The 12472-nt window shown below is 41.3% G+C and overlaps 1 protein-coding gene across 1 annotated transcript in view; it reads left to right on the top strand.

The window, feature by feature from the left end:
* Positions 1-12472, top strand: part of NELL1 (neural EGFL like 1) — a 759185-nt gene that overhangs the window by 143967 nt on the left and 602746 nt on the right. Inside the window, exon 4 of the mRNA XM_015417871.1 lies at positions 7625-7795. Coding sequence (XP_015273357.1) covers positions 7625-7795 — 171 coding nt within the window. The remainder of the gene's footprint in view (positions 1-7624; positions 7796-12472) is intronic.

A 12472-nucleotide genomic window follows, 5' to 3' on the forward strand; every position in this document is an offset into this window, starting at 1 on the left:
GCAACCCCGATGGGTTTGTTTACTTTGATCACAGACTTTATGTGCCCATTTCTCTTCGCAGGGAGATTCTCCACTCTGCCCACGGTTCTAAGCTCTCTGGCCACTGGTGCTTCGTCAAGTCTCTTCAATTGCTCCGCAGACAGTTCTGGTGGCCTCACATGCGCAAAGATATTTTGGATTTTGTTCGTTCCTGTCAAACTTGCGCACTTTCCAAGCCGAAGGCAGGGAAACCTGCAGGGCTCTTACATCCCCTGCCCACCCCTTCTCGGCCTTGGGAAGTGGTTTCTATGGATTTCATAACTGACTTGCCCCCCAGCAAAGGGAAAACTGTCATTTGGGTCGTTGTGGACTTATTTTCAAAACAGGCTCATTTTGTACCGTTCCCAACATTACCTACTGCTCAAGCCTTGGCCAAGGCTTTCCTCCTACAGGTCGTGCGCCTCCATCTTTTACCTTCCAAGGTGATTTCAGATAGGGGTACACAATTTGTTTCTAAGTTTTGGAAGGAGTTGATGTCTTTGATGGGGGTGGAACATGGTTTAAGCAGCGCTTACCATCCCGAGACCGATGGCCAAACGGAACGGGTTAATCAGACACTTGAACAATACCTGCGCTGTTTCACTAACTACCAACAATCGGATTGGTGTGAGTTGTTACCTTTGGCTGAATATTGTTATAATAACACTGTTCACAAACCATCAGTACTGAGGACTGGCGTCTTACTTTGGGCCTGTCCCAAGTCATGATAGTTTAGTACTGGCCGGCCCTACTCAGCCAGTGAAAGGAGACCCTCGGGAACAGTCTAGGGATCTGCAGAGGGATGGAGTTGGGGGGGGGAATTGGCACAACCATATATATGCATACTGGTTCTTTTTATTACAAAAAAGCACTGCTGTTTACTCATTAAATTTCACTTAAGATGTCTTCAGTATCTAGTGTATAAAACTTTGTAGTTCGTTATAGAATTTGTCAATTTATAAAACAAGTGTAGGGTGAAACCAAGAACTAATTAGGGTTTCTCTATCCAGAAGTTAAACAACAACAGTAACAGGCAAAACCCAAATATATTTCACCTTTCTAATTATATAGGGCACAACGTCACCTAATTTTCATATTTCCACAGCCTGACTAGCCATGGAATGCAAAACATCACAATGTCCATAACTGAAAATGAGTCAGCCTTCATTTTGCTTGTATGTTTAACTTTGCTAAAATGTAGGCTTGCATCAAGCTAGAGAAATTCCAGGTGTCTTTTAATTTGATTCCTTAAACCTCTGATTTATTTCTCACTATTCAAAGACTTGTTGGTAAAATCAGTTTTGAGAGGTTTACTGTGACCTTTGCTTCCCTGTGTCCGGCTTGTATACTACTTTGAACAGTAACACACCTACCCTTCATCAGTTTTGCAACCCGGTCTGTGCTGTTGCCATCCTGCCTCCAACTTGCCTCTTATTCCTTTTCTCTTGTGTTGGGTAGAGTTGCCAGTAACCTGGAGGAAAAAACCCCCTTCCCTTTAGTAGAGGCTTAGTGTGTAGAGGCTTAGTGTGACAAGGAAATAAATAACATCCCTTTAGGTCTCTATTATGGGGGCAGATCAGTTTTTTTCTCCAGATTGTTTGCAACACTATATATGGGGTCTTAAGACCGTACATAATTAAAGCATGTTTGGAGTAGGTAGGTGGTTGGGATAGTTTCCCAATTGGGTCAGTTTAGTGTAGTGGTTAGAAGTGCGGACTCTAATCTGGGAGAACCGGGTTTGACCAGTCCTTCACATGCAGCTGCTGGTATGACTTTGGGTCAGTCATAAGTTCTCTCAGAGCTGTCCTCTCAAGAGCAGTTCTTGAAAGAGCTCTCTCAGCCCCACCTACCTCACAGGGTGTCTGTTGTGGGGAGGGGAAGGGAAAGGAGATTGTAAGCACTCTTGAGACTCCTTTGGGTAGTGAAGGGTGGGGTATAAATCCAATCTCCTCCTCCTCGAAATATCAATGGAATGTGAATAATAGGTTCAAAATGAGACTTCTAGGTGATAGCTCCTTTGCTCCTGATATTGTGCAACATGTAGGAATGGATATGTCCTAGGAAAAGCCTGATACCTTTTATTGCCAGAAGGACCCTTTGCTTACAGAAGAGAGACAGTCCTGCCAAATGCATGATTTACACTAGTCCCTGCTGTGTGGACTAATAGGAGAGCTGTGGGCTGAAGCATCTTGTTTTTCTGGATTCTCACGAAACCCTCTTCACATATAACCCTGTGTAATTCTTGTATCTGTTTAATCTATTTTTATATGTCTTAACAAATATTTGTATGTCTAGCTTCAGAGAGGCAGAAGTTTGTTTAAGAAAGTTAGTAGCTTTTTTGCTCATGATGTTTGTTCAAAGGTAAATAGGGATGCCAGTCCCCATGTGGGCCCTGAGGGTTCCCCAGAATTACAGTCCATCTCCAGACTACAGAGATCAGTTCCCCTGGAGAAAACTGAGGTCCCTGAAGTCTCGTAGCCAGGGCGGGACCCACGGGGCAGTGCCCCCTCCAAAATGTGGCTTGCCCCACCACTGCCATTTGCTGACCCAAAAGGGTCATTCCCTCCCTGCCCCATCCAGCTCGTGCTGACTGTGGTCATAGCTGCAGTGGATGTGGCATGCAAGAGGAGCAAGTGACTTTCTTTTAGCTGGGGAGGGAGGTGAGGGAGCTGGGGTTTCTGGTGCCCCCAGTCTGGAGTGCCTCCTTGCCCGCTTTCCTTCCTGTTTCTCCAGCCAATCAAGGCACAGACAGGGAAGGGAGCATTGTCCAGGGAGGAAGGCTGAGCGAAATGATCACGTGTCCGGTGTGTACAAAGGGGCAAGGAAACGTGGTTGGCTCACCAGATTGATCTCATTTCCCCTTGTCCAGAGCGTTGTTCTCTAATTAAAGTTAATTACTGAGGGAAAGGGGAGAGGCTGAAGGCCCCCCCCCCCAGTAGATCTTGGAGCAGGAATCTCTGCAAGGAGGGGTAGGGCAGTGGGAGAGGGGCCGGGGAGATGGGCAGCACACAAAGGCTTTGTGGGCAGCTCTTCTGGAAGGGAGGGAAGGAGGTGGGGCTCTTCTTCCCCGGCACCTTTTTGTTCTTTCTTTCCATGAATGGAGCTGTTCACCTGATGATGAAGACGGCCCGTGGAGGGCACGTTTGCACTTTGTAGAGACTGAGCCGCAGCAGCAGTTCTGCCTCTTTCTGCCTTTGCCTCCCCAGAGCCCAGCTGCCTCCCACCGTCACCACCACAGCGAAACTTTCTCCAGGCTCGGGCAGAGGGACTGACATAGGAAGTGACATAGGCTGCACCATGCGTCCCCCCCATTTTTTTTTCTGGCTATGGCCCTGGGTCCCTGTCCTCCCCAGGCTCCACCCTCAAATCTCCAGGTGTTTCCCAGCCTGGATCTGGCAACCCGACCCCCCATCCCTTGTTTGCGGGGAGGGGCAACCCTAAATGCAGATAAAATGTATTTGAATTAGAGGCCGTTTATAGGTTTAAAAATCAATTATTGCAAGTATACATTTTAAAAAATACCTTGATTTAAACTGAAATCATATCACGCCTCGATACAAATAAATATTTGTGTGCACATTGTCTTCAAAATGAATCATGACCATCTACCAAACAGATTGAGTTAAAAGCTGCTTTTATGTGAAAAAGAACTATGGGGAAAATGTCTTAAAAGACTAAGCATTATAAGTTACACATTTAGCTACGTATAATTATGGATTGGGTCCAAAGAGCAATAAAGAGAATGGAAACAGATGCTAACACAAGAACTTGTGCAAGAATTGACCCAGTGCTGTAAACGGTAGGTCTTACAGCAGGTCTTGTGTTTCTGCTTTTATAAGAGATGTGGTAACAGTCTTCTTCTTGTAGAAGGGCAGGTTTGGGCACAACACATTATTTTGTGCTTCCTAGTTGTCCTGGGGAATAGAAAGACATCACAGGCACTAGGATCCAGGTTATGCCATCCTTTATATTACCCGGATGATCCATTGAATCTTTTGCTTTGTTTACCTATGTATACATCTCATAGATTCCTTGCAAGGTAGGGGCTGGATGGGGGTGGTTACTGTTGGAAATGCATGTGTTTACAAGGTCTGACAATCCAGCCATTATAGGGTTAACTTGTTTGCCTAGTATTGCTATTGTTTAGACTGACCTGGAAGGGATACCTGGCAGTAAGCCAATGGGGAATTAGCCCTGGAAAAGTAGCTTCTATTGTGATACAGATTGGTTGTTTGTTTCAGGTGACTTCCTTTCTAGGGGTCGAGAAGAAGGACAGATTCTCCATTATCTCTGTGTTAGTGTTGACTATAGACAGCTTAGAAAATGTAGCTGTTAGTGTTATGTTTATTTGTAGTTATCCTGTGTACCTTTTAACCGTAGAAATAAAGGTTTTTAAAAGCAAAGAAATCTCTTTTTTCCAATAGAGCAAGATCCATTGATAGTCTTTTGACTATTTTACAACAGTTACAACATGCTTTAAAACAACTAAAAGACAGCCAGTAAAAATAATAATGCAAACAATAAAAGTTGTAATTAATTGCAAACCACTAGATTTTAACGGTCATAGGAATGGACAAAGGTGGTTGCTGTAATCTGCTGTTTTTGCCCACTCCCGTTTCCCAGTCTGATGATGGATTATGAGGAACAAGACTTTGATCGGTAGGTCCCTTTTGAAGGTTGAAAATGGAGCCACTGTCCTAGCAGCCCTCAGTCATTGCTGACTAAGGTTATAAATGGCTTACTGTAATGGCCCCATTTCTGTGTGCTCTTTTCCCACCTGGCTTTACAATCATTTTCTCTTCTGTGCAGTTTATCTGAAGAAGAAGAAGAGCAGAAACTCAACAAGTGATTCCTTTTTGTGCCTTGACAGGAGATGGCAATTATGAAACATTTAACTTCCTAAAAGAAGCATCACTGACAGTACTTGTCTAACCGCTTTCTTTGATGGCGAAGTGCTGGCAGCAGCGCTTCTTCATAAGACTGACAATACTACTCTCTGAGTGACAGCCAAACTATAATAAATCACAATCATAAAACCATTTGCAGTGTGCATTTAGGATATGCTTTACCAAAGCTAATATGCCCATTTATTAGTAACTTAGTCCCCCCCCCATTGTTACGTTTTTTGTTTAAATGAGAAAAAACAAGATCTTTCTGAGCACGTACCTTCACTTTGTTGATCTATGTAGAGCCGGGGCGTCGAACTCATTTGTTATGAGGGCCGGATTTGACATAAATTGGACTTTGTCGGGCTGGGCCATGTGTGTCATAAAATGTAACGCCAGGTAGCGGAGGTATAAACTTTATAAGAGACACAGACAAACACAATTAAAAATATTATTTTTAACATAAAATACAAATATGCTTAAACTATTAACATTCTTGCAATATTTTGTTTATTTAACAGTCTTTGATAACTGGCACCTCTTGCTCTGAATTATTGCATCAAAATCTGGAGACAACGTCTGGACTATGAGTATGTCTGGAGTGGGGAGCAAACCCTTTTCCTAGCCTGCTGTCATGACCAATGCTCTGAGCTAATAACCCAGGGGAAAACATGAAATGGCTGGGCACTGCAAGCTTCTCTGGTCTACTCAGAGTGGCAGTGGCTCTCCAGGGTCCCTTATTATTCTCATAATAAGCCATAGTACATAAAGGGAAAATGGAAGCAGTTACTTAAGAGAGCCAGTATGGTGTCTAATTAGGATCTGGGAAACCCTGGGTTCAAATCCTCACTGTTATGGAAGCTTGCTGGGTGACTTTCAACCTAACCTACCTCACAGGGCTGTTGTTGTACGGATCAAATGGAGGAGGGGCTCTTCCTATGCCATTCCTATTCCCTTCCTCAATTTCCTTTTAACAACCCTGTGAGGTAGGTTAAACTGGGAGAGAAGGGCTGGCCCAAAGTTACCTAAAAACTCTACATCTCTATTAACTGATCTCCTCAATGAAGTAACTGTGGGTTCTGTTCTGCCACATTTTATCAAGCCAGCTAATCCTATTGAAACCACACACACATGAGAAAGACATGCATGAAAACAGCTACTCTGGCTGCATTTCACACTTGACATTACCCCACTCTTTCATCAGAGGCAGTTAGAGTTATCTAAGAAAAAGGCAGTTTCCCCCTCCATTTCCAAACAGAGTTGGTTTACTTTAAAAATAGCCTCCCTAGAAACCATGAAACTTCCACACACTATGTTCTGTCAGAAGCAACACCAGAAATACACAAAACATCAGATATCCATTAAAAAAACCTGTTCACAAATCCACATTCCTGAGAAACTGCCAGTGCCAAGGCTTCTCTTTCTCCCCTCATTCAAAACCAAAATGCCTATAAAAATGATACAAACCAGGCTTCTACACTCCAACCCAGACCCACAGGAGAGAGCAGAGTGAGTTTTCACTTTCCTTTCTACTGTTGGTATACACAAAATTTATCTTTTTCTGCACATGTCTGTGCATTCAGGAGAGGTTCTCCACAGCAGTACATCAGCTTGCAAGCAGTCATTAGAACAGTAGTCCCCCCCCCCTTGCCGTCAGCCAAAGGGAACTACTCCCCCCCGGCTGGATTACAGCCCCAGGTGGGCCGGTTCTGGACCGCGGACTGTACGTTTGTCACCCCTGATTTAGAGGGCTTTTTTTTGCTTCCTAGATAGAACTGTTGTATGAGAGACTGTTGTTAGCTACTTTGGGGTAATATTGTCCTTTTCTTCAAATTCTTTGTTAGGTTTGGCATTATGGTGTTTAATTGCTATATAGTTATATATGTTCATTGCGTTTGGAAATGCAAGCTCATTTTTCTTCTTATCTGTCTCTGTTGCAAAATGAGTCAGTAGTTTATTGTATGAGCAGGTGAGTCAGAAGTTTACATTTCATAGTATTTTCAACGGGGAAAAATTATAATTTAGCATATTACTGAGCATTAAATGCTGAGATTTCTTTTCTGATAGAGGCAACAGATAAAAGTCACACAGGCATAAGATTAATGATCAAAAACTACTTTCAAAGGGATCAGCCAACCTTGTAGCCAATAAGGGATTATTTTCACAAAATCATAGGAGGGTCCCGAGTGAACAAGTGTCTGAGATTTCTAGTGCTGTCTTGAGTGGGTAAATTATTAATTCCCAGTAATAGGAAAATTCAGATATGTGATTATACATATTCCTAAACATTTGATATTGGGTTCTAGGACTCTGGATTTTTTGCTGTTGGTCATTTAGGTGCCATTAAACATTAGATACTGGCAAGTAAAAAACTGGAAGTATTTTTCCAGCCTCGCTCCAGGGTTTATTGTTAATAAAAGAACCTTTTACACCCACAAGTGCTATGTAAACAATTTATAACCAAAACCTTAAGGGAGCTGGCTTTGGAAGAGAATATACACGACATGGCTTTGGAAAAGCTGTGGAATAAACCGAGGAGCCTTAGTTTGGCTACTGTTCTCTTTGTAGGCAGTGTTTTTGGTAGCTGGCTTAAATTCTTATCATTTTTTTTAAAAAAATTCAAGTAATCTTCAACTACAGCAACTTTTGTAAAGTTTTAGAACACCCAAAGGAATAATGTACAGTTAGCAAAATTAAACTTCTTCTTACTTTAAATGCAGTTACTTTGAACTGGAAAGCAGTGGCCTGAGAGATGAAATAAGGTATCACTACAGATTTAACGGACAGTCAAGGACAGAGGTGTTTCCATATCGGCTAGCAGATGGACAGTGGCACAAGATTGCTTTGTCACTCAGTGCGTCCCACCTTCTGCTTCATGTGGACTGCAGTAGGTAAGGTGGTTATTTGTTTGTTTTCCTCAAATAGCTTCCCACAGTATCGTTTGATGAAATCTACATAAGTTCGATCTGCTCTAAAGTTTTGCAGAAGAAGTAAATGAGTCAGAGAGAGAGGGAACATATTTAAATAAAATGCTATGCTTTGATTATGAACAAAAGGCTGATTACTGATTTGGATGATGAGTGTTAAAAATACCGCCATGTTCTGTGGGTTTGAGCTGAAGTTGTGTTTGTCTTGATTACATATGTGATGTATTGTGCTGTCTATTTCTTCCCTTTCAAAATCTGAAGGTGTAATTGTAGCTGCTAATTTCTTTTCATGTAATCAAGTGTCTTACTTTAAAAAAACTTTTCTAAGCATACTTTTAAAAGTAGATGTGTCTTAATTGCTCAAAATGTACACAACTGATTTTCTGCATCTAAATGCTTCATGTTTCCTCTCTGACTGATAGGCGTTTTGTGGCAACTGCTGCAGGTTCAGTTTTCTTTGAAGAAGAGAACATTGGGACCAATGCTCCCTCTAAGCTGTGGAGTCTCGTGAGCAAAAATTCTACTTTGTGAGCTACTGGCATTAAAGTTGTGAGTGAGCGATTTGGCTACTGAATAAATTAGTTTGCTCTGGAGCCATCCTCCTGAGCTAAGACGAAAATGTGTGAGCCGGAGGCTAAAAAACTGTGAGCTAGCTCACAATAACTCCGCTTAGAGGGAACACTGATTGGGACTCATGGTGTTCTTGTAACAGTTACATTATTGACACAGGTACTGTAGACCACATGTTGTGAGAACACAGAAGTAAGTACACATGGAATTCCAGAATCATAGCTGTCCTGAAATTCTCAAAGTTCTCCAGAAACTCTCTTAGCAAGACTGCCTTCTTTGAAGATATAATTTTATAGTCTGATGAAATAATTATAGATAGAAGGCTAACTTTCTGTCAGGTTTTTTTAACATTGTATTTCTTTTCTTCACTCAAGGGCACAATTTTAATATATTAAGATCACATACTATTTTTGGTACATTAGAAAATGAGCAGACTAAAAAAAACTAATATCTAAAATCATCATATCATAATATTTTAGTTTAACCAGAATAATTCATGTATGGTAGAAAGAGGAAAAGGTCTATAGAGAAAAAACATCTGTTGATATTGGACATTTCTTATAGTTCTCCAAATTTTTCCTGTATGTGTATCAAAGAATACTGTTCAAGTTCAGCATGCAGTGGTATTTTACAGCATTGAAATATTTTTCAGATATTGCTATTGGTTTTCTGCATAACAGAAGGTAGATTTCATCTATAATGTGGTAATGATGTGTAGAGCCCTATCTTCTTGGGAAATGGTGGTAGAAGCAGGCATAGAAATGTTGAATGTTTGCTAAACTTTTGATTTTATTGTTTTTTGTTGAACTATGTAAAATGGTTTGCTTGGCATGTTTATATTATTCAGTATAATATTCCTTTGTGTAGTAGAACTGGAATTTGGAAAGCACTGGAATGCAATTTCTATAACAGGCATATCAGAATGATAAGGGGAACTATGGAATTTTATTTGGCTACACTGGAGCTTATACAAATCATGAGTGAAATGGCGTAGCTTAACACAGTGTTTCCGTGGCTGCTTTCTGCCCACAGAACATAATTTTGTGTCTCTCTACATCTCAAAATGCCTCATGTTCCTGGCACAATATCAGAATGGGCAAGATGTTTGGAATCCAGCTATTTCATTGATAATGGTAAAATAATACTCTGTAAATAGATAATATCTGAATTTGATTTCATGACCACTTATAGTGATAGCATTTACGTTTGTTTGTAGGATTAAACCCCTGTTTAGTGGTGTCTAGGTTTTTTCTTTTTCTTCTTTCCCTCAGCCATACCTACTAAGTACCTTAAACTGTAGTTTTAGTACATCTTCAAAAATGACAATAGCAACATGTTTTTCCAACACAGCAATGCTTAGTGATCTGTACTTTCCAGTTCTGCAGGGACAAAGGTAAAACTTTTTGAATATCAGTCTCATAATATCACAACAGTATTTGTGTTTCTTGGGTGGCATGCCTTGTGGAAAAGCCTTGCATGAATTGAAATATCCTCTAAAGAGCTGAAATGGATCAGAGAGTTGAAATGGATAAACTTAACAAATGTTGGTTTGGTCATCACAAGGACTGATGTACCCTATGCAGAATGTCTTGTATCTATAAGGTCCATCAGTGGCTATTAGCCACAAGGTATAGATAGGGACTCTGGGGCAAGTGATGCTCTGTCATCTTGGTGCTTGGGGGGGGGGGGTCAACAGTGGGAGGGCTTCTAATGTCCTGGCCCCACTGGTGGACCTCCTGATGGCACTGGTATTTCTGGCCACTGTGGGATACAGAGTGTTGGACTGGATGGGCCTTTGGCCTGATCCAACATTGGCATCTCTTATGTTCTTATGTTCTTATGTATAATCCTTCTTATGCCTTAAAACATTATCATTTTTGGGGGACCATAGGGTTTAAATAAAGAATGTCAGAGTTAGAATTCGGGACCTAGCTCAGAGACTCAGCTGTGGTCTGTGTCCTCACACCTCAGAGCCCTCTTGGGCAATATACTGGAACAGAGGTGTGAAAAGAACCCTTTTCACATACAATGTGGAGATCCTGGATTGATCAGGTCTGGTATAAATAGTAGGAACTGGGCCTTCTGCCTTTTCATGGTCAATATGGTAGAGAATTTTGTTTTCTGTAAGTCAGATTTCAGCTTTCTGGTCAGGTTGCTTACCTCTGGAGATCCTGACATGAACAGCACACCGTCACTAGATCACTAGTTTTGTGTGGCTTTCTGCGCTCTGGAAATCTTCTTCCCAGATCAGAAACACAAAGGAATATGGCTGGTTGATATGAAAGCTGTTTAAAGAATATTCCAACTGATATTCTGTAAGTTATGTACAGCCCTCCCCCCCCAGTCATCACATTATTTTTCTGCGTAAAAAACATGCACTTGACACTGCTGCACCCATTGGAGAAGGCAGCTTATTAGCACTGGACTGCTCCATGGATGAAGAGAGAGAGATATTTGCACAATGGCACTTGCCCTCTGGCACCTTTCCACTCTTGGCACAGCTTTTGGACTACTGGTCCCTGCACCCTTCCAGTTTAATCTCCCTCTTCTCTCTGTGTGTCTGGATTCAGCAGTGAAAGCCTGCAGGGCAAATTCATTCAGATCCTGACATCTTGTAAACACTGTCTTGCAAAGCTATATGTGAAGCACACAAAAAAAGAGGAGAAGATAATGAACTCAATCCTGCCCTCCTTAGAGTCTTCCCTATAATGAAGTGAACTGCTTCTTTCCTAATGCTGAATGATGGCTCAGTTGTCTTTGTCTTTGACAAGCTTATGTACAGTGGAATGCTGTGGTGCCTTTGTTTTGCATGATACAAAGGCTTTCTGTGTGTCTCTGATATAAGGGTCTCCAAAATTCAGAAGTTGGCATTTTCTCTAGTAAGAAACCCCAGTAAAATTGTGTTAAATAACTGTCTTGTTTCCTGTGGGACAAGTGTAATGATTCATTTGCCTCTTAGACTTTTAGTATTACAATATGCTTTTTCTACATTAATGTATACTGATGGCCAATTGTGTCTTGCCTGTGGGTTGTAGGAACCTTCAAGACTGCTCACTAGATGAATGGCATTGGGTTCTGAGATCAGTGTGGTGCAAACCACACATTATTGTGCCATGTTTTCATATCCTACCTCAGTCTGACAGAGAAGCTGTGATTTCTGCTGGAATTCACAGGAGGCAAACTTCTTTCATTCCCATTTACCTAATCTGGTCATGTAGGATGAACTCTGAAAACACAAAAGCTTTCCTCTGGTTCTTGAAATGGTATTGAGCCCTCAAGCAGTTGGTCTTTAAAGAATGAATAAAACTAATGTTAAAGATGTTAATAAAATGGCATTGAGGGGAGGAAACCGGAGATACATTGATTATGACTAGAAATATCACAGTACTGTTCAGTAAAAGCTGTTTTAACTGGATATAATCATCATAGGCAGAATATTTTATGGTATGTTGATCTATACAATATAAATTGATGGGTTCTGAACTAGCAGAGATAGACAGGGAAAGGGATCTTTGAGTTGTAGTGGATAGCTTGATGAAAATGTCGGCTCACTGTCCAGCAGCAGTGATAAAGGCAAACTCCATGCTGGGGATTATTAGGGAATGGGGGCAGGGAAACATCCAATATTGTAATGTCCTAGAACAGCTCTACTAGGTGTCCTTTTGGAATACTGCATACAGTTCTAGTCATTGCACCACAAAAAAGGTATGGTGGAACTTGAAAATGTACATAAGAGGGCAATCAATTTGATGAAGGTATCAGAGCATCTTTCCTCTTTAGTCTCTGTCGTTTCAGTTTAGAGAAAAGATGACTGGGAGACATGATAGAGGTTTATAAAATTATGCTTGGAGTGGAGAAAGTGGATTCTTCCTCTCCCATAATACTAGCACTTGGTAGTACCCAATGAAGTTGCTGTGTAATAGATTCAGGATAGACAGAAGAAAATATTTCTTCACGCAATGCCTAATTAAATTGTGAAATTCACTTCCTGTGGACATAGTAATGGCCATTAACACAGATAGCTTTTAAGGGGATTAGACAGATTCATGGTAAATCAGTGGCTAGAGAGAA

Source organism: Gekko japonicus, unplaced genomic scaffold (genome assembly GCF_001447785.1).
Source record: "Gekko japonicus isolate JY-2015 unplaced genomic scaffold, Gekko_japonicus_V1.1 scaffold397, whole genome shotgun sequence".
NCBI lineage: Eukaryota > Metazoa > Chordata > Lepidosauria > Squamata > Gekkonidae > Gekko > Gekko japonicus.